General features: G+C 36.4%; 2 protein-coding genes across 3 annotated transcripts in view; one reads left to right on the top strand and one right to left on the bottom strand.

Moving 5' to 3' along the window:
• Positions 1–24126, top strand: part of LOC135164592 (metabotropic glycine receptor-like) — a 127981-nt gene that overhangs the window by 22101 nt on the left and 81754 nt on the right. For both annotated transcript variants that reach the window (XM_064125073.1, XM_064125074.1), the window contains one exon: positions 23099–23282. In XM_064125073.1, coding sequence (XP_063981143.1) covers positions 23099–23282 — 184 coding nt within the window. The remainder of the gene's footprint in view (positions 1–23098; positions 23283–24126) is intronic.
• LOC135164230 (uncharacterized) lies at positions 4864–8051 on the bottom strand. The gene is made up of 6 exons (XM_064124383.1): positions 7781–8051; positions 7473–7688; positions 6593–6766; positions 6291–6485; positions 5605–6047; positions 4864–5373 (listed from the first exon to the last, which is right to left on the bottom strand). Exons 1-6 carry the CDS (start codon positions 8037–8039, stop codon positions 5023–5025), a joined length of 1638 nt encoding a protein of 545 aa, XP_063980453.1. The 5' UTR covers positions 8040–8051; the 3' UTR covers positions 4864–5022.

Raw genomic sequence — 24126 nt, 5'->3', positions numbered from 1 at the left:
CCTATTGTGAAGCCCTTTTCCTGATACAAAAGCCGATTTAGATGGGTGCAGTAGGGCCCAACGCAGTAGAACAAACTTGCCTACAGATTTGGAAATTGAACACAAGATGGAAATGGTGAAAATGGTGAAAATGGTGATTGTACCGCCGAAGTTTTTGCCTTTTTTTACCAATCGATCGAAAAGAATGTGTAAAACTGCCAGAGTTAGCAATCGGCATTTTTACTATTTTGTGTTCAACTGCCAAGAGATTTCGCAGTTGAGTGTATTCTACTGCGTTGTGTCCTACTGCACTCATCCTGTCCCTACGGATTATGGATGGCCATTTTCACTTCCATGTTTTTATTTTGAGTCAAACCTACTCTTTTTTGTATTTTCCATCTGGATTTTCAAAGAGAGTATGGGGCTGAGGACCCTAGATAGTTACCTCTGATAAGTAGCATTTTAGTTGTTCTTAACAGGTTTGCCTTAATGAATTTAATTTCAAAATGTCATATGAAGCCGTATTCTAATAAACCCGTATATACTTATATATTGTATATTTCATGAAGTGATAATAAAATAAAAAATTGTTGTTATTTTCACAACTTATAAGTGACAATGGACAGAGCTTTTAAAAGTTTATATTCATTAAAAAAGTCATGGTATTCCATCAATCGCTGGTAAAGAAAGAAAGAGAGAGAGAGAGAGAAAAAGAAGCACAAAACACACATACATACATACACACATACATATACGTCATCTAACGACCGCATATTCGGACTTTTTAGGCGACATTTAGTTATACTAACACAAAAAAATTGGGACTTAAATATGGCTGAATAGGAAGCTCTCATACGAAAGCAAAAATCGAGGAATTCTGCCAAAATCTTTAACGTATATTTCCTAAAGTCCGAAATGATAATTAGGTAATTATACAGGATACCTCCACCACCAACAAATTAGTATATTAATAATTTACGGTGATACATGAAATTTAAAAATTTCAAAAATTCTCTGGAAATGAAGAGCTACCCTAAAAATTTTTTGAAGACCGATCCCTTTAATAAAATTCATAAATTTATAGTTACCAACATGGCGCAGATAAAATGCATGCTTATGAAAAGTTTTATCTTGGTACTTATTTCTCATTATAGACACTCTAATGCTGATGCCCATATTAATTGATATACCTGATTGATTGCACTTGCATGTGCTAAAGAAAAAAATCCAGAAATAATGTTTCAGATGGGAATTCATTGAATGATTTAATTTGTAAACGCGATGATAATTCTAATATACACATTCATTCAATGGATGCTGGTCATTAGCTTGACATTCGGACTTAAACGGTGTGTTATTATCTAATATTAATACATACGCATAATAGATAAAAGACACACATTTAGATATCATTGGACACTCAGGCGATGTAGAATTGTGTTTAGAAATTATTTAACACATCACCAATCTTCTTGTCGATTACATAAGCATTGGAGAGGTGAATTAAAAAAACCATTTTCCTTCAACAAACTTCAAATATAATGATTTCATAGATGAAGTTTTCATTATATGAAACCTCTTAACTCAGTAATTCGTTGGCGAATTTGCTTCGTTTTAATAAATAGTCTTTCATCAAGAGCACTACGAGAATAGAATGAACAACAGGTCTGTCAACTAAATAGAGTGCAATGTTGAATTACACTAGGTAAATAGATAAACGTATGTGTGACTGTTATTTGTCATCCGCAACTCAAGGGAACCCTTATCATTCCATTTCCGCGGGACAAAAATGAACATCATTCTGGTATTACACTTGGTAGCTTACACTTTGTGAATACTCTACTTGGACACACAATCCTTGAGATATATCTCCTATTTCTGCGCTTGAAAAATCAATATAACATGGCTAAGCAAAGGTATATTCACAAAGTTTAGAAATATTTACCATAAAATGGGACCATCATAACACAATAGCACACATAACGGGGTAACTCTAGGTCCAACTTAAAAATTTAATATGTTGTAATTTTATCGGATTCGTATATTAAAAAATCCACTTGAATGGTACTCGAAAATTAATATCTGAGGTAAACGAATAAATTAATATCTGAGACTTTTAATATCCGAAGTCAATGAAAATTTGCCTGAAAATCTGACAAAAATGAAATTTCATTAAGACGTGCTTTAGTATCTCACAAATTTCCACCAAAGGCGTGTAAACTTCAGAAAGCCGTATCTCATGTGTAGACCCTTACTGCGTATGAAATTTTACTCAAATGGAAAAAATATGATACTGAAGATTACAATAACAGTCATATGAGAGATATTCTCATCATATGAGACTATTCCAAGGAAAAACAATATTGTTATAAAAGAGATGCTATCGGAGAATCCAATAGAATAAGGAAGTAAACAGAAATTCCTAGTTGTCAATTGCGAACTCTCTAAGGCTCATTAGATTACCATATGGATCATATGGTTGAAGTAAAAAAATTAAGGGGAAAAACAAAACGCAAAATATTGACTAGCAAAAATGCTAAAAATTTCAGATCTTGTGACATTGCAGGGTATCGTAAATGACTGGGTAGTAGGATCAAACGATTGTACCAACTATTGAACTGTGCTTGTCGAGGCTTTATAACGCGGGAAAAGCCTCCATGGCGTGCCACATATATGTGGGGACCAACTAGGATATTCATTTCAAAAGGATATAAAATTGCTCCATTGAATGTTCAGATGTCCATAAACGTTTGACGATATTAGTGATGAATAAATAATTCATCCGCAATCAGCGATCCGTTTTTTGGTGATGCAAGTGTTCAATATCACTGAAAGCTCTCTGGAATTACCAATTTTTCAGCAGCAGGGAGACCAGAGTTGTCACATTTTTTCAGCTTTTCAATATTATGAAAATTTATTCGTAAATTAACCACAAGTTTTGTTTGATCTAAAATTCGTGGCTCATTTTGAACTTTAGTGACTTAATTTTTGACGTTATTTATGACAAGAAAGACATTCTTAGATGAATCCTTATAGCTGTGTAACATTTTTCGGAAGGGGAGAACTAAATACTATAAAATTGAATTCGAACTGGAAATTATTGAAGATGAGGTACTCCTTCCTTATACTTATATCGAGATATAGCGCTACAGTTACTTCAACCAGATATTGACCTAAATTTTTCTGATTTCCTTCCGTCCCAGGTAGGAAAAAACGAATGGGCCAACCTTGGTACAAGCACGGCCGCCGAGCTGCCGTAGCTCGGCACCCGGGCTCCAGCCAAACTCGCGCCGAACTTGGCTAGACCCTGGGATGATAACACGGGGCCAGGCCTGGGACCGAACTTTGGCCAGACTTCGGTCGCCGTACTTTGGCCGCACTCTGGGCTTACCATTCGGCCCGAAATTGGCCCAGGCCTGTTGCCGAACTTTGGCCGCACTCTGGGCTTACCATTCGGCCCGAAATTGGCCCAGACCTATTGCCGAACTTTGGCCGCATTCTGGGCTGACCATTCGGCCCGAAATTGGCCCAGATTTACGACCAGAGCTGTGGCCAGGCTCCAACCGTTGCCTGTATTGGGTTCAGAATCACCAATAAATATATGAACGGTATATCTGATAAGCAGACATGTATTTATTACCTTCAACATTATACAGAAAACAGTTTTATTATGTGACAAAACTTATATTTAAATTTATTAAATCTATTGACAAAAAAACTCAGCCAATCAAAAACTTTTTTCCTCCTATCGACATAGTACATGTTTTCATCCGATTTTGGTTGAACAGTTAAAGATATGCAGTGTTTGTATCTCCAATTTTCATGAAAGATAATCACAACTATGAGATTTTTCCGCGAACAGAATATGAAAACTCAAAAAAATGATTGCAGGTATAAATTGTAGAAAAATCTTTTGTGGATTATTTTCATCCGCTTTTAAAATAAATAATCTACGTAGATCATTTGAATCCGAAATTTAATACGACATACCATATTAAGTCTTAATAAACTCTCTCTTACAATCTAATAATATTAGCAGTCAGTCTTCAGAATTCGAAGATTGTATTAACAAAATATCCAACAAAATAACGCACCAATGTTATTTTTTAAATTAGTAGTTTAGAATTGATAAATTATCGTGCTTCAATTCAAGCATGAAAACAGTCATTATAATAGCAATATTATGGATAATTTATTCCGCTATGGATGATAAGAATTAATTCTTATATCCATAGACAATTGCTGATACGAATTATCCTGATAAGAATTATTTTTTCATCTCGGAAAGACGTCCTTTTTTTACAATAATGTCTTCTCCATCTGCAACTCCGGAACACAGAATGATATTTAGTTGCATTGATTGTGTGCTAGTTCTATATAATATTGCTTATTATATTCACTCTTTCAAACAAACTTAGAAATATAAAAAAGTCTTGGATAGGATTACATATAACTAATTAATTTCAACCCTTAAATTTGAAATCTTTGGGGAATATGGACGCAGTCCGATTGTGAAACTTCAACCTTATAAATATTATTTGACTTGAATCACCAAATACTGAAAACAGCTCTCAATGGCTGAAATTACTTTCATTAGAATTTTTCTTAAAAATTAAAAATCCACTTATTATTTTTCCCTTTAAACTTTTGGACATAATATTTAATCCCTGAACCAACAACGGATATTTATTCCCGTGATCTAACTTATGAGGAAATGACATAGAAAATACTTTATTATGCTAAGATACATCACATTTTCCAATTGTTATTTCCATCTTCTGGATTTCCGACCTCGCCAGGAGAAATATAATAAATATAATTAATACTTCAATGACAGCCGAATACTAAACAATATTCATATATTAATATATATTCTGCCCAATGAAACGCCTCGCGATAAAAATATATTGATAATATAAACTTTTCCTATTAATCGTACCTTTTATCAAGAATATCACAACTAATACAATTACGAAAATGAACTAATGGAGTCATATTAACACAGTGATTTTACAATTCCATTTATCCCGGAAAAATGAAGTATTATCGATTGGTATCAAAGGAACAAACTGAATTATTCTCGTTATGATGACTTGACCCGCGTTGTCGTTCCTTACGCCCACCCTCTCGATCGCCAGAACGTGACAACCAAGTACTTACTTCTGACATTATCTTCTTCTCATCAGTGCTGGATCCTATTACCTCAATTATCACATCAATCAGTACTTTGCATACTGTAGTGTTATAAAAATTTTTCTTTTTCTTTCCGCCAGCTTCCTTTCCGTAACCAGAATAGTGCAGTGACACTGTCTTCCTCAGAACCGCAGATAGGATAGTGGAAACACATATTTTCATCTCTTTTTTATTGCTTATCAAAACTCTCATGAATAATCGCTAAAAATAAAAGAAGGGAAATTTTTTTGAATTTATGAACATGAGAAGACATCTTTGGGCTCATCGCCAGCGGGTTGGTTCTATAACCAAAGCGTTCCAGTGACGTAGACTTGAGTCCCGGTGATGAAAGATTTTTTCATCACCAGAAAACGAACCCAGTGCATGTGTCACCGCCCAATTTATTGATTTTACATAAAAAAGAAGAAAAACGATCAATTTCAGATATATTACCAGTGTTTCTACGAGATTTGGGTCCGTTGTCAATATCGCTTCGTATTCCTGGAACTTATCATCCATTTCAAATGGTAGTGGCGTAGACATCTGCTTCTGTATTTCAAGCAAGCTAGGACCAGAAGCTGGGGCTAGATTAGTGCCAATGATTGTGGTCTTGAGCTCATTCATAGACTGCTTTAAATCGTAAGCCATCCTGCGTCTTAAATTTTCGAGCTTTTCATCTAATTGCTGATCAAAGTAATCTCGAAGGGAGTTCAGGATTCGACGTTCATTATCAGCATAATGACTAGATGACAACTGGTTTTGTGGTCCCAGCATTTTTGGCATCTTAGCAGGGGGTACCATCATTGATCGTGAAGTTTTTGGAGTTCCTGGGCTCACAATCGAATTCAATCCGTCTTCAGCGCGTGTAGTAGACGATGCACGCCTTTTTCGGTTACCTTATGAAATTAAAGGAGGACCAAACGATATAAATTGATGGGTAGCAGCATCAGATGAAAAAAAAACTACCCAAGCCCCCACCAAAAATATATAATATAATCTAATTCTATATAAGTTCCGAATTTTGTAAAGAATGTTCAAAATATAAATTGGACCATTTTCAAATATTTATAAATATAAATTTTTTCATGCGGGAGGAACTTGGCCGATGATTGGTCATGGAATATCCGAGCCGATTTTACCTGAAGCGTTATGGACTAGTGGTGAAGGAGGCGTCAAATGAAGTTCTTTTCTTGTATTTCTCGCTGAGTCCATCGATTTTGTAGGTGACTGCAGAATTCCATCGGAGGAATCATTGCTCTCAGATTCATCAGTTTCGACGTCTTTAAGCAAAGTAATATTCTTCCTTGACCGCTGTTTAAATGATAAACATGCACCTGGAAATTATTGAAAATGATGATTTATCCCTGACCGGATCATTTAATTAACACGAACTTAGAATTACGTGCTACAGTCCCATATTACCTCAAAATTGATTTATTACCTGTTGGTACAGATCGCGATTTACTCGACATTTGCAAAAAGCCAGAATTATTTTGAGCCTTTGAGGCTCGAATCTCCTCAGGATTAGCTATAAGACAATCATGATTTTCGTCTTCAGAGTCAGATCCACTCTGGTAAATGCTTTGAAATCTTGTCTTTGGTTTTGCTTGTATACCTACGAAATTTTACAAGTTTGTAGTGAAGTAGTAACACAACGTAAGTTGTCTCCAGCCTTTGTTTTTTATAGCTATTTCAAAGTGGGGAAAGAATGCATGCATTTGAAAAAATATTTTTTTTGTAGAACCTATCGCTCCTACAAAAAAGGTTTCTATCAAAATTTTACCATTTTCCGTAGATGTTCACTTTGATTTACCTCTTCACAACAGAATTATAATGCTTTCCTACATAAGAGATGGTGGGGAAAAATGGAACGTTTCTCGTCCCCTCAACATTCCAATGCTTTTATGTATAAACAATCATATCAAGTGTAAATCATAAATTTTCCACTTTATCTTGTTCGCACGTAGTGATTTCTGTTAGCGACTCAATTTTTTGATGAGTAAAGAATTGCAATAAAAAAAAATAACCTAATATTTTTCGACCACAACATAATAAAAATTTTCTTATAAAATCATTCAATGCGATTCTCTCTTAAAACGATGTTTCGAGACAAATACACATGTAATGACTGCACAGATACATAATTAATATTTATTTTGTAAAAGATTTCAAAAATTCGGTCAATCTAATTCCCAATTTAGGGAACGATGGGTCTTTTGATGTTAAATACGAGAGTTGAATAAATTGGGGATGAATAATTGGGGTTAAGAGTGGTTATAATTGTTGATAATTGACTTTTACTTCATATTAACAGGACTTACCAGACTTTGGAGTTTGATTTCTAGGTGGAATCGGGATTTTAGTACTAAAGATGTTGTTTAGTTGAGACTTTGATGCAGTTAAGGGTTTTGCTGAAATTTTTGCTTTCGAGGAAGTTTCGGACCTCCCCCCCTTTCGATCATTTTCACCATCGGTTGTCTCACAGTTGAGAGTTACTTGGGCCTTTTTTAATCTTCTGCGACCCTGATCCAAGTCAGCTGAACACAATCAACATATGATCCTTTAATATTGAAATGAACCCATCGAGCAATTCATCAAGTTATAAGTGGAGTCATTTCAATTTTTGTACCTGCTCCGGTGATGAAGCAAAATGGATAACTTTGCCAAGAGTCCTTGGGCGAGTGCAATTTTTCCAAGTAGTCGTCAAGTAGATGATATTCAGTTGTCGGTGGGAATTTACAGGTGTCTTCTTCTGCACTATTAAACCATTTTTTCGGCACCAAATCAATGCATGGTAGCCCTTTTTCGTTTTTCTCGAGAAATTCGATGACTGCGAATGGTTCGCTGAGATTTTTTGGATCGCGAGATGGATGTGAGGTTTCCGACATTTTAGGTTATGAAAAAAAATCACGATTCGTACAATTGAACCTGGTGTTTTCGAGTAGTTTCATATAAACTGATAACTTTGCAGAATGATGCATATAGCTTATTATTTAACAGAAAAAATTGCGTTTCTATTTCCATGTGTTTTGAACGGTTTTTTGTCATCACCCCACTGATGCTTCTTTTTTAGCGCCACTATTCCTTCAAAACGATTATATCACAAATATCTGTCAAACACTTAACACACATTTAATTCACATTAAATTCTCACTTCTTGTAATTTACCGTCAACTTAGTTGGTGAAATCCGAATTTGAGACAAAAAGCCCGATAAACGGATGATACGAGCAATTATGAAAGGTTATGTACACGGACGCCAGATCTAACCGATTTATGTCCCACTTGCATGTAACGACTCCACTATTGAAATTTTCTAACGACCTCGATGATCGGATTTTCATGTCGATTGTTGATTTAAAACATAAAATTGTTTGTTTCTTCCACAATTTTAATCACGAGTTCAACTAAAACATATACCCTCATTCATATACCCTCTTACCAAAAAAAAACTGCATTTCACAATGCGAACAATTTTTACGTTATTTTCTAGTGGAGGAGGGATATGGCGTATTGTCGTCCAGTTACATTTAATAAAGCACATTTGTGTTTAATTTTGTGTGCCTTCTTACATGTCATTTCAGCTGCCCAGGACTTAATGTAGAATATTCCTACTCGACTGGAAAAGTCTGGATAACTAAACGCCTCTTCCCTACTACTTTCCTGGTGTCCGAAAATATATATACCAGTAAGATCATCACAAATTTTGGATTTTCCTGATTTAACGAGAATTTGTGAAATTACGAAAACTTTCTCAATATCTAGGAGTACCACGTTATTTGGATGACTTGTCGTCAAGGTTAGACCATTGATGTTGATCATATTTGATGTTAAATGAATTTCCCCATCAATTATCATCGTTGTAGGCTTTCTCGCGATAACCCAATCACTCAGTATGTGTTTCTGATTAATTACCATGGTTCCTCCAGACTCCATCTCAGTTAGTCTGTTGATAATTTGTGTGAGTGGTTTTATCGAAGAATGAACGAGTTTTTTAAATAAACCAATGTAACTCTCTCCCCAAAACGCTGAGAGCTCATTCAGAGGAATTTTAAAGTATTGGGCATCATTAGCAACGTGGATGATACTATGCCAACTGAGAACTTGAGCCCCTTCATCATTATAAACATCAGGTAACGTCTCGAAACAAATTTTTAGCAGAGATCCAGCATATTCACTCAAATCCTTAACGAATTCCTTACTGTTTAAAATTCTGCTAGCAAAGACAAATAATGAGAAATGACAACGTAAAGGTTTCGGTAAGAAATCTTGTAACACGACGATACCACAATAATTAAGGAAAAACTTGAATTGTGATGCTTTCCATCTTGAGATATTATTCACATCAAATTCTTTCCTTTGAAATTCAATAGGGATATCGGCTTTTAATGACCTCATAATACCATCAAGCCGACGAACATCAGCTAATTTGATCCTCTGGGCTGAACTTCTCGTTAGCCATTTATCCAGCAGCCATTTCATATTACCAGAATAGAATAAATGCATTAAATCTAATGGCACTTGTTTTGTCAGATCGAATCTATCCAAAGAGAGCAGCGGGGACACAGAACCTTCATAATGATGTTCTGGTTGAACTCGCGTCTCGTAGGATACTTTAGTGCGTAAATTTGCATTGGTCACTGGATATATGCGTTTTCCTCGTCTTCCACAACCTACTGTAATGCCCTTGGTGAAACACCTTCCACAGGCATAGAAGGCTCCAGGAGCTTTGTGGCAGCAAATGAATGCTCGAGCTGGCGAATCAGCCACTATTGCTACAATTTTCACCTCAAAAACCTTGTCATCAATGCGCAAACCATTTTCTTGGAGTTCATTGGCCTCTTCAACAAAATCAGTCATGAATTCTGTGGCTGATAATGGTTTCCCATCCCCACAATAAATCGCGGCAGCAAAGGGTTTGGTAGTGTAATTTGGATGCTGTATTTTTATTGAAATTGGCCAAATTTCCTTCTTAGCATTCCGGTATACCTGCATACCGTCAATATGAACCAGAAGAGAAATGTCGTTTTCTCGATAAATTTGAGTTGAAATTATTTTTCTGAGTCCCGAGGCGATTCCCAAATAAATGAATTCACCTGGAATCTCATGAACTCCTCTCATGGTTGTTAGGTGTCTGCAATGGGGAGTTTGCAAAAGCTGCCGTGTAGTCTTGGGTATTGATGTGTAACCTTCACTTCTTAAAATGGCTAACAATTCATCGATTGCTTCTGCTGTTGTAGCTCTTCTGAATTTCACTGCCCATTGATTAATTTTTTGCTCCATTCCCCGCGGTTCCAATTTGTCCAGAGTTTGTGTATTCTTGTCTCCAATGCTGTCAGTGAATACTTTGTTGAAATCATTGTCAATGTCATCTGAATCACCATCACAACCTGAGCCCCCAAGAATTGGTTCATCCCTGTCTCCAACGCTGCTATTGGATTCACTGATGCAATCATTAAGATGCTTATACGAGCCACAATCACCATCACCACCCGACCAACTATCACCACAAGCACTAGCATTATCATCGAGATGTCGAACATCGACATCTCCACTAATTTGATCCACAATAGATCCACTACGGATAGTTATTTCATTGGCTGTTGGCAAACTAACCTCTTCCTCATCGGCATTATTGCGTTCACTGTAATCCGGAGTTTTTTCTTTAGCGCCTTCTACGTTTACAGATTCTTTTTTCTTCAGTTGATGAAAATGTCTGTATTTTTTAACCCGTGAATATGAACTCTGAGACATATTACAATAGTAAAAGAGTAATATTAAAATAATAAATTGCCGCACACGACACTCATGTCTACTGCCACAATCAGACTACTCAACACGCCATCTTACGGGCTGTTGTCATAGAATGTGTGGTATACGGTGATATCCACGCATATTTTCCCCTGAAATAGTATGTTCAGAAGAAATAATGGTACCTTCGGAAGAAGGAGAATCAAAGGACGAAAAATTTAGTGAAGGAACATTCCCCATGAGAATTCAATTTTTGGAATGCTGTTCCATATGGGACCCAAGCCTGGCAAACCATGCCCCTTGTCTGCCTGGCCATGTCTCGGGGCAAGCTTGGTGACCCAAGCCTGGCAAGCCATGCTCTTTACCAGTCTGGCCATACCTCGGGTCAAGCGTGGTTGCCCAAGCCCGGCAAACCGTGCTCTTTGCCAGTCTGGCCATACCACGGGCCAAGCTTAGTGACCCAAGCCTGGCAAGCCATGCTCTTTGCCGGTCTGGCCATGCCTCGGGCCAAGCTTGGTGGCCCAGATCTGGCAAGCCAGTCTCGTGCCAGACCTGGCCCGTTTCGTGGACATTGGCATTTCCTACCTGGGGTAGATGTTCAGTGACTCATTCAACTGAATTTGCACCATTATTAAGGATATCTTTTAAGAGAGTATTTTTCATGTCTTGAAAAGTTTCACACAATGTAACATCCTTTAAAGACAGAACGTAATAATCCTCTGTGAAATATGAGGGTCAAAGAGAATTGAGAACCTTGATAAGAAAAGAAGGAAAGGTTGAGTAATTTGTTACATCCACGTATAATGTTTCAACGTATAATATAGCTCCTGCTTCTGTGATATTCTCCATGATATTCCCGATCTAATCAAAATCATTTGTTTGTTTCCTTATCACCTTCATATTCCATTAATTCTTATAAACTTATTAATGATAGAAAGGAGCCTGATGATTGAAAGGAACAATCATCGGTGAAATATGAGGATCGATGAAAACTGGGAACATTAATAGGAAACAAGCTGTGCGACAGAATCTATTTTACTGCCACTCTTCCAACAAATGGTTTTTACACGTGACATAATTTTTTTAATTCTATTTTCATTCTTATAAACATTTTCATACACTGAGAGTGCGCTTGCAAATATTCTTTGTATCCCCCAAATTTGGGATGGATGAAATGGAGCGTTCCCTTCGTCTAACAATAAGAGGTTCTTGAGAAAACGCATTCTTATAATGTCATAAAATTTAAAATGCTATATCTACGATTTTTCACGTCTTAATTCCACTTGAAGGCTATCCAGTCCGTCACTATTTATGGTGGTGATACAACGAGAAGGCAAATCCCTTCGAGAGCTAAATTATGGGCCGTTTGTGGTGATTTAACGATTTTCTAACAATTTATTGGAGTTCTCAATTTATTGAAAGGGTTCCAAATGTTAGAGGGAAGAAGGGTGGAAAAATCTTGAATATTATGTAAATATTTGGACACGAAATGCTTACTGGCTGGTATCTAGTGGAGAGAAACGTTTGTTTCTCCAATTTATCGCCGCATAAATCGAGTATTCGGAAATTCTCCTCTTCCGTTCGAAAGCTCCGTCATATTCTTGATATCAGCAATCAATGTTCGTACTGTAGCTATCATATAATTCGAGAGTGGCTAGCTGGTTGTCTCATAACTGACTGTAATACCCGTAACATCATTTCCATCGAAATATCTCAGCGCATCCTGCGGGCGTCATTATCGGTGGTTATATTTTGTTCGTGTTACTCGGCACGAAAGATTGAATAACTGGATTTATTCCAAATAGTGAGGCTACTTTAAACTTCTTACAATGGCAATCCTCAACTTCGTGTTATTCAGAATAATGAGGGAAGCTGATATTGTATCTGACGCGGGATAAAGTGAAAACTCTTATACTAGGCCGGAAAATCGTTGTTACTCTCAGCATTTTTAAAATCGTCATTTGTAACTGCAAGATGAAATGTATAGAGGAGGAAAAATGCAGAATGATGAAGCTTGCAATTGCAAAAGATTTTCATTCCTGGTTTATTAACCAGTCCATTATGGATGAGTCCTATAGTCAGCAATGGACTGCAGTGAAACATGCGATACAATTCTCTCATTGAATTTTTCAGTAACCTCAGCTTTATGATAGATAATACCGAACAGTTTTCAACAGCGCTGTGATGGCCGACAAAAAAATTTCGACAAATATGATCGCAAATTGGCTGAAGGCCCTCGAGCGGTGCGGTTTATATGAAAATACATTGAAAATTAAAAATTAAAATTGGATTTAAATTGACAGAATTAATGATGCAAGTGCGATTACGAATCAATAATTTACCATTTTCTTTGTGGATGTGGCTTTTATACGGATTAACTTCAGATGTAACGGCGAACCCAAATCTGCACAATGCGAGAGTATTCATTAGGGAACGTTGACCTAATAGCCAAAAACATGAAAACGAGTGAAGGTGGGAAGGTGTCGAGAGAGATTTGAATGACAAGCTCAATACTCAAAGGGGCAGGTTTAGTTTACTACCAACTAAACTATTCCTCGAAGCCTCACTCATGTGTACACGTTGAGTTTGATGGAGGCTAACTCAATACCTCTGTTCATTTAATTGAGTTGAGACTGCACTCTGTGAATTTAGTTATACCCACATTCTCGTGAAAATCTATCTTCGGGTCTTGGTTTTAAATTCTGCTCAGGGAGAAATCGTAAATTCAAATGGTAGAAGGTTTGGTGCTGTCAGCCGTACTCTTGTAATAACAGGAGTGCTAGGGGTTAGCATTCAAAGGTAAAATAATTGTGAGAGTCATATTGAGGAGAAACTTTGGAGCTAGTATTTTTGTTTTGCAGTAATAATTTTAATTGACTGCGCCTTTCGAAGCGGAAGATTATTGCATCACTGGGGAATCAAGTTTCGTTAAGATAACAAGGTTTGTTTCTATTATTACGAGAGAAATAACTGATTCTTCAATACTAACTCTACTTTCATATTAAATGCCTGCGAGAGGAGAAAGTTGGAGATAAATTATCAAACCAGTTGTAACAATATACTCTTATTTTATCTCTATGCAGAGACAAATTCAGCAGAAAATAGCGTACCGTGATTACTATGTGACTCAGTAAAATTTGACGACTGCTTGGTAGAACGTCTCTACCCCTTTGAGAAGGATTATCCAACAGTTGGGTAATGTATAGGAAAGCTTCACCGCACTTCTCGACCAGAAAAATAAATACGTGTCACATCAGCTCCAGATAAGGTTGCTTGATTTCAAAAGTCAAGTCCTCGTCTGGTTGCCTAGGACTTGGCACATCAGGACCTTCTCTGAAGTTTAACGCAGCGAATCTCATTAGATTGATTGGCTCTGGAACTGATAAGACAACCTTATAAGGTCCTATTCCAGCAAATACGAATTTGCCTTATCCAATAAATTAATAATTACGTAACTAATTCTTTTATTATTCATTTATAACAATGTGTATATCATTTCGCGATTTCGCAACAAAAAAAAGAAAAAAATGGCTCCCGCGGGCTTCGAACTTCGGCATTAATTGCGGCACTTGGTCACCCATTCAGTTGCTATGTCGGTTTCATGTTCCTTAATTTCCAATATCGTCACTAGTATTCGGAGTGTCCTGGTCGGCTACGCTGCAATTGTTGAGTCCTCGTAATCGTATGGGCAATAGAAACCAATGGCTGCTCATTCCCATAATTTAAACAATATATTATTGCTTCTTTTGCCTCCTCGAGGCTGATTCATTGACAATTTAATTGATAATAATTCTTATCATTATTGAAGAAACATCAAATAATAATGATTGTATAATTGTAGGATCATAGGTTAGAGTATTTTATGAATTATAAATAACAATTATCTTTATTAAGAACGTATACAGAAAAAATATAAAAGAAACGTAAAAATGAGTTTGTGATGTGCTCGGTGTCACTCCTTCGAAATCTCGTGACAAACTGACTCCTCCACCGATCTCTCTTCCAAAAAGTCCAGTTGTTTCTTTACTTCATTTCCCTCTCTTAAAACTAATCATACAAAGGTCTCACTCATAAAACTGAGGCAATCTTTGTCCTAAACAATGAGTGCATTCACACTCAGGACCACACTTCTACACTCCTGACCCTGTTCACACTTTAACGCGTTCCACATTGGGTGACCCAAACATTCGTCGATATTTGACACTTAAATTTCTAAATACACACTCTTACAAAAAACTAAACTGGACTCTCTCAAAATTTATCGCTATTTTACCTAGAACTAACACACAATGGGTACAAAAACTCTCTTATGAAAAATACCAGAACATAAATAAAAAGAAAGAAATGCTTAGTCCCTACATAATAATAATCATTATTATTATTATTAGCCTTGACATCCGGCAAGGCATATTCAAACCGGATCAAGACCTGATGTGCAAATCGTACAGTATGCCTTCTCCAGCGGGTATCATAGGGCCGCAACCGGGTCCTAATTAATCAAGCTTCCCTGATCACGGCTTGCCTGATTCCTAAGCAATTTGGTCGTGATGTGATAGCAGGTTCACCTTACAAAATTTCAACTCGGATTGTTTGAAATCTTCTGAAAGGATACTAGGAATTTCTGGTGACTATTATTACTGACATTATTACTCGCGTCTTACCCCGATGTACACACTGTTTTGCATACACGCGACAACAAACAAATGTTCTGATAATATTTGCCCCTGTAAATGCTTTCACAAAATCTTTCTTAGCTTAACTTAAACAGTGTGGAATAAACCCTCAAGTGTTTTAATCGTTCGTACAAGCATCTCTCGTACTCGTGTACACATTTATGTTGTAAACGCTTATATCACTGTATTTTTGTTTTATTTTCTTTCTCGTCATTAGTATACCCCAGAAATTCTAGCGCATAACACCTATATAACCGCTCTATAGTTTGGCTTGTGCTGAAAAGTTTCTTCAACATGCCTGACCAAACTCACACAAATGTGCTCTGGCTTCCACATAAAATCCGTAAGCGAGAAAGTTCTTTTATTTTTTGTTCATTTTCTGTTTATCCTGGATATTCTTTCTGGCTTTCTTTTGCGTAAACAGTGTGGCATTAAATGACTCAGCAGTTTTTTATATTTCTCCTTCGAAACACACAATATTAGTTTGAATAGGCACTATGAACAAACGCGTTTTTATTTCAACACGAGTCGACAAATTGGATGGCATATAGGTTAGTCAGGTCACCCTTGACGCTTATATTCCATGACGTATTTCCGATAAATTAAATCATGATTAGAGCCTTGGGAACAGAGAATCTGATAATTCCAATTTTTGAATGGTAAAAAAAAATATTGGAATATCAGTTACATTCCGCATACATTCGAATGAAATAAACATTGAGTTGAATTAAATTAAAAAATAAAAGCTGAAAATGAATTTAACGCACTCCCAATAATATCCATTGTGGTGAATTTTTCATGGAGATAAAATCCAGAAAATCATGTGAAGTAGTAGGGAGAAGAGAAGGAACTCCAGAATGGCTGCTGAATTACGGAGGGAAAGGAGCATTAGATAGCGCCTGACTGATGATCAAGAGCATCAAAGATCTCGAAGATGGAATTAATATTGAGAGAATGAAAACGTATTTTTTTCTCTTTTTCAACATGCACTACTTTTGCCTGCATATTATTTCACAACTACGTTTTAGATCGAAGGTTTATACGCTTAGATCCAACTTTTCAATACTAGTTATACGTTCATGCGTACGTTGGAAACACTCTGTATTATTAATGTTTCGGCGCATAAGCTATCTGAATCGTCCAGATGTATCTCTCACTTCCTGACAATAGTAGACTATTCGGGTTTTGGTGCACACTTCTGTTGCAAATACTTGTCTCACTGTGTTTCCATTTTAATTTCATTTTCGTAATTAGTATACTCCAGAGATTCCGCATGTAACACCGATATAACTGCTTTACAGTCCGGGTGGTGGTGAAAAGTTTCTCCAGTATGCTTGGCCAAGCTTTCACAAATATGCTCCGATTTTCCCGTGAAATTCGTAAGCGAGAAAGTTCTTCGATTTTTTTTCCTAGGTTCTGTTTGTCCGGGATTTTCTTCCTCGTTTTTCTTTTACGTAAATAATGTCGTATTAAGTAACTCAGTACTTTTTTATTAGTTCCGTTCTAAATACACAAGTTGAGTTTGAATAAAAACAGCAATACTCGCAATGTGAACGAAACAAGTATTCAGTTAATAGTCTGACTCCATTCATAGGTTTACTCATGAAACAATGTGTACCGATACCTTTAGACTCAGTATTTGTCAATGACGGTACAATGATCATCAATTAAGTCTATCATGCGATTATTCACACATAAAAGAACCTTTTTCGCTCATTCAAACAATACATGAATTTTTAGAGAATAATAACTTCAGTTTGTGTAGGCATTTAATTAACAGGCGGAAAAAATAAAAAGCACTTTTTTCATTCATCGAATAATATTTACGTATTGAAAATGTGAAGAGTTTTGTGAAACAAAGGGATGCATAGAATCGCTAGGTAAAATTAAATTTTCATCAATTTGCGAACCATAAAGCTGCACGGCGTGTACAAAAAGGCTGATGGAGAAATTGTGAATCCTCAGCTATTCAACCAAAGCTTGAATTTTATTTCATGAAAGCGTAAAAAATTAATTTAATTTTCTTGACAGAAATTTTATTTGTTTTCACGCAAATAATTCAGTGGCATTATTAAATATGCATTGGTTTGTTGAATTAATATGTGCTATTAGAATTTCCCCCACGGTTTGTAATTAATTAAACTTGGAGAGGCTTTTTCTCAGATTTTTCGCAACTAGAGAAACAAGAGAAGTGAAGGAGAGGAATAGCTTTCCAGTTTGTCGACAGCACCCATTCTCGGTGACTAATATGTTTCTCCACTTCAGTCTGAGCACAGCTATGCACTTACCTCTGTCATACATAAGAAGTAAATATTTTGGAAGCCTAAATAACATTGCCACGAGAGAAGTGAATATTTATGGTTTAATTTGAAGAAAAATTTTCAGAGCTCTGGCATTTGTGGTTCAAAAATTATTTTGTAAGTCATGTGAAACATGATAAGTGACCTGAAAAAGTTTAATAAAAACAGTATTAGTAAATTCTACCAGTCTAAAATTTTCGTTATCTGCGTAAAAATTATTGGAAATTGGTGGAGTAAATTTCTTCAGCGTAGCATAAGAAATAATCATCATAATATTCATTTCCACTGTTTTGGGAGAGAAATGAGTTAACGATAATTGTAGCATGAATTATCAAAATTTTTCCGCCATGAATTTCAATTCGTCACTACCAAATGCATCCATAATGGGAACAAATAACAACACCTCGCTAGTTTATTTGTTTCCAAATTGAAAAATATCTGGATGAACTTTTGATTATATTCGCCATTTGGGTATACGTGAAAAATACACGTTATTTTTTCCGTATACGCTATACATGAATAACCGTGGAAAAATGAATCACCATCGATGTCACGTTTACTGTGGCATATGCTAATATTGAAATACCATCACTAATTGATATGGATTATCTCCTAGTGATAAACATATCGACATGAGCATGACTATGTACATGATATGTAAACGGAACGGCTATTATCGTACACTACAATGTATTTAGTGTGTCAGTTCCAGAGTTGTGAATTCCAACTACACTTGGGAGCATTTAGTGAGCTTCTATTTTTGAATTACGGACAATTGTCAAATATAATTTGATGTTAATTGGGTCTTAAGGGGTATTGGAAGCGAACGCAAAATCAAAACATTCATGTAACCACACGGTTATATATTCAATAAAAATTGCGAAACAATGTTGTTTGAAAAAATTGAAAAAAATGATTTATTTCATTCTTTAGCCGCTGTATCACAGCGCTAATTAATATTTCACTGAGTCGCTCTTATGGAAAATATTAATGAAAATTTCAGAGAGAGAGAGATGTATATATATACATACATGTATATATGTATACATATATGTTGTGAGAAATATTTTTACATTCGGATCCAATCGGTGAACCTATTGTAAACGTCTCCGGCAAGTGCGGACACACTTGGGCTGTTTATGACCGAAACAGCCCAACACGTAGACAACCCAACGAACAATAGGGCCTTGTCTTTGGGTCGGAGTTCTCACCCTGGACGAGCTGAGGGCGGAGACACTCAAGATTGAGCTCTCGAGGAAAGCACCCGAGTTTTCCAGCGCAGTAATCTTTTAACGCGACTTACATCTAAAAATTGTTTGTGACTAAATCCAAATAAATATTGTGACATTTGATAAAAGTGAAGCTCTATTAATTTCTTATAATGTGTGGGATAAAAGCACCAGATAAATCATTCGGCTATGTTGAATTCATGTTCATGGTTCTGGGAAATACTCAATTGGATGGTAGAATATTGGAAAAAGTTGGGAACTAGGCTTATATTTCTTCTCGTAAAAATTCGTACTGCAAAAAAAGTCAAATCAAAGTGTCAAATATCAAATACGTATCTGCCACCAATTTAAAGGGGATTTCGGCTCAGATTTCGTTGTCCGAAATAAATATTGTAGATAATTTTTTTTTCAGTGTAGTATTTCTGATTGTACGCAGCGCAAGAATTTTCCCCGTAATTAATTGCGGTCGGCGGTCTTGCGGTTTCGTTTGGAAAGACCATTTTTTCTCCCAGTTTTCTCTCTGCAAAGTTGTCCGCTATGAAATTTCCATGGGCATAGTTAATCCACAATTAATTAAATATTGCGAGGGGAGAATTAAATTCCACTCAATAGTGGATGTTCATTCATTGATGGTTTTTCGCAGAAAATGTGACGATCCTGTAAATTGCCTGATTTGAATTGCAGTGTAAAAAAGCTCGGAGTAATTTGTGATTAAAAAAGTTACCAACGTTAACATTCACTCATTATTGGATAATATTTCTAGACTTTCGTATGATGTTATTTCTTTTTCCCTCGAAACTAAATTGAGTTAGAAGTTTTTTAATCAAATCACTGGGAAAAAACGGGAAACTATATTAATTTATAGGTAGACCGCCGAAAGGAATGAAGAAAATATAGCCTCACCATCCAAAATATGCAAAACCCATCAAAGTTGAAAAATTTACGTTGATCTAGTATTTTTGGGATTCCAATTACATGAAATATTCATCATGAAATACTTCGGAAAGGTCCGATCGAATATCCCTCACAGTATGTTCAACATTATTTCGTAATGGCTCCCATTTCTGCTATCACAGTGCCTGCTTTTACGAGCTTAAAGGCACAATGATGGACCAACCGTTCAAGACATCCTATGCCATGGATCTTAATATAAGCGTTAGTTGTCGATCCCGGAAGCATTGAATATATTTTAGTGCATGGAATATTAAATCGTATTATATTTCTCTTTGAGCTTCAACCGCATCGCTATATTCATTTTTCCGCATTTATAACTGATGCAGGATAGCAAACTTCATGGCTGAATCAATTTTCGTTTATACATTCTTTACATGTGCTTCAGGGAGGATTTCACAACTCATCCAGAGAAACTGAAAAACAACATTGCAAAATTCGGCTCCTCATATGCCTCGTATTTTTACCACAAATCCTCCAATAACTAGAAAGGAAAGCTTCGCGCGAGGGATATTGCTGTTGGCAATATCTTATGGCATCCTCTCTCATATTGGTTGTAAAACTCACAGTAGCTGTTTGTTGGGTATATCTCACGTAGAAACTATATCCGCAAAGCTGGTAGATGAATCGTATCCTTACCTCGTTTTCCTTACACATCAAAAGAAAACAATGTCCTTTACTCTTTTGACTTTCGATAATGCTCGAGTAAGTTGACTGGGGAAAGCCACATTATTCGATCCATCATCCGAATGGTTACCGAAAATTGGCGAATAGGGAGTGACACTGGAAGGTTGACAGTCGCAAGTGATTGGAACAGTCTGCAAGTCTACTGGGGTATTTCAGTTGAATGACGCCCCCTTGGGACTCGAACTCATGGACGACATATTCACTTTCATATGTCACTTGTCAATTTTTGGGGAACTGAGACACATGTCAATGCACACGAACCTATTTATTATAGAATCAATAGTAGTACTGTTTGCACCTGTCCTTTATTTCCATCCTAAAGTAAATATAAATTGCTCTCCATTTGAAAATTTATTATTCCTGAAATTCATTGTAAATTAAAAGTTCATGAGTAACGCATGGAAATATTGAAACTCCCAATGGTCATTATCATTATAATTAACCAGTAATGATTATATGATAATGATTTTAATTTCTCTAAAATTAAAATTGCTGAAATGAAGACCGGAATTTGATTTTCACGAATCAGAGCTTATTGATTAGAGCATTCAGTGAACATTAAATTTCGGAGCGGAAATTGCACGCTGCGGTAGAATTATTATTCACTGTTGTTTGTCCATTCCTCCTCCTCTAGGCTGCCACATTTCTGAAATTGTGTTTGTATCTTTTGAACATCAAATGGTTATTGTAGCATGCACTGTTGATCCCAACTACCAGTTAAATCACATTTTTCTGACAGTTCCTCCTATTCTCCTCCCAGTTTTATACTGTTAGGAATGGCTTGAAGCATGCGAGAAATCGATAGCGAGGCTAACTTGAAGAAAAGAAGACTAATATCACAAGCGTAGATAGACGTAAATCTTGGAACGTTCCATTCTCTTCGTTTTATATTTCATCTTGTCTGATAATACGTAGTATCCATTGGCACTACTTCTCAAATCGTCCGATAGAACGACCTCATAAATTTATATCATGTCGGCTATGCTACGGGAAAGCTTACATTGATGCTTGGATAGGAGACTTGGATATTGAGGGCTTACGCTACGATCTGTCTATGGTCGCCTACAATCGATTCAGAGACAGTTCTTGTTCCTACTTTGTATATCAAAGTCCGTTTTTCTTCATTCAAATGAAGAAAACAATGTTAAATCTTATTGAGATGTTCAAAGATTAACTGCAATGTGCATAATCAACACTCAAGCATTCTGCAAGGGTGCAGGAAAGGGTAGATCGCGATGTTGGAATTATGCATATATCCGGCTGTGAAGTTTCAACAGAGAACTTGATTCTAGAGGTAATACAAGGTGATCTCAAACCACTGGAGGCTCCTTAGTGGCTTGAGCCCACTGAACCGGAAGGAAATAACCTCGCTCCAGAAGACTGAGCCATTTGCAAAACGATGCTATTAACTACTGCACTTGTTTCGACTATTCCTCTTACCACTCTAACCCATTATAGTCGATGCCACGTAACAATTGGGGATCATCAGAGGAATGTAACTTGGAGGAGCGTCTTAGATCTCCTGTACGGTTCATTTCAGGTGAGCTTACGCCTCTGTGGAACCGAATTAAATTCCCACGAGTATGTGCCTTTAGAATGCTGTCTAATAGGAGATTTCATCAAGGCTATTGCCTAGTGAGACCTATTCCATTACAAATACGTTGAATCAATTCTCTATTCTCCATAATATTAAGATATTTAAGCTGGTTGTCTTCCAGTTTTTTTCTCTGATACTTATCTCTGTCTGATTATCATGGAATTTAAATAAAAATTAATATTTTCATATTTATGAAACCTCGACGTCTATCTCTCGAAGCACTTCATTAGGAGTTTCAGGAAAAATACTTACTATCTCAATATTTCCACAAGTTCTCTTTTGTTTCTGCATTTGGCTAGCTAGGGGATCACCACGGCCATGAAATTCAATATTATTCCCATTTAAACATTCTATTATTGAAAATTATTCAGTGTTATTCATACAGATGTTATATTCAGAATAACAGGTATGAAACTCGAATATTTTTGAATACTATGGTTATTTTGAAAGTGGATAAAAATACATTCGCCATTGGAGAAACGTTTTATTTTTGATGGCCGGGGAAAACTCATGCGGTTACACATCCCATTTGTCCTCGACGAAAATGAGAAAAGGTAAAACGGTAACGAGTTCAATAGTGAATGAGTTCTTTTTAAAATCTCATCAGAACACGAGATGTATTTATCAACAGCTGTTCACCTTCATGGATTGGGCTGAATTGTTACTTTTCCTTCTTTATAGCTCAACTTTATTTTTTATTTTTGGCTTATTTTTAGTGAAAAAGTTGATGAAAATGTGAACAATAATATTCTGTTTTCAGGCTATCACACTTATACACTCAACGATACGTTCCACACCGATCGCATTGAGGATGAAATTCTTACGGTGAAATACGAGGATGGCCGATGGTCAAAGCCATATTACGACTGCGGTGGTGGAAACATCTGGATGCTGACATATACTGTACCCTTTTTTGGATACGCCAACGATTCGTATTTTTTCAAGTTAGTATTCAATGTTTTCTCTTTTTGTCTCGATACTGAGGGTTATTTATGAGTATTGGGATATAACAACGGGCAATATTTTGGGTGACTATTACCTTCGATGGGATGCACAAGTTCACCAGTTGGGAGAGTTCTATGATATTGAAAATCGGCATCGGTAAAGTTTGAATATTGACCGGCCGTTAGTAAATAATGAACAGAAAAAATAACATTCCATTGAAATTTCACTATCGTATTTTCTACTATACCAGAAAATAGGTTAAGCATTCCCGGTTAGCAATCTATTTTGCCGAACTAGGACTAGAGTTGGGAATGTTTCAAGTTCATATTACTTTGAAGTATTTCTGACCCCATTCTAGCACAGTAAAATAAATAAACTAAAGGAATGTTGCGGGGAATGATATTTTTAGTTGGTCAGCTGATCAATTAAAAAACCACGAAGATGGATTAAATGTGCGGTTGCGCGACATCCGCTAGAGCTGTTTAGATTGATGGGGCTCTTATGGATCTCTAGACCATTCCGATATTCCCTTTGGAACGTCTGCTTTAAAGTAAAGTCCTCACCACAAAAGGATGGTGTTCGGCTTTAGCTCCATCCTCTTTTCATTCGTATCTCTCAACACAGATGTAGAGAGACTTCGAGCGAAAGACGAAGACCAATCTCTTGCGGTAAAGACTTTCCGTGCTCTGTTGGCCAATCTTTCCAACTGAAAGTATGTCTATGGGAGAGGTGTGTCCAGTCATCAAAAGATCTTCATTGTTATGTTGTATACCCCAAAATTCCAGCCTTAAAACCTTATAATTAAAACCTTAAGCCGTTAAAAGCAAAATCCTATCCTAAAAC

This window comes from Diachasmimorpha longicaudata, chromosome 7, assembly GCF_034640455.1.
Source record: "Diachasmimorpha longicaudata isolate KC_UGA_2023 chromosome 7, iyDiaLong2, whole genome shotgun sequence".
Taxonomy (NCBI): domain Eukaryota; kingdom Metazoa; phylum Arthropoda; class Insecta; order Hymenoptera; family Braconidae; genus Diachasmimorpha; species Diachasmimorpha longicaudata.
This window is presented reverse-complemented; position numbering and strand designations above follow the sequence as displayed.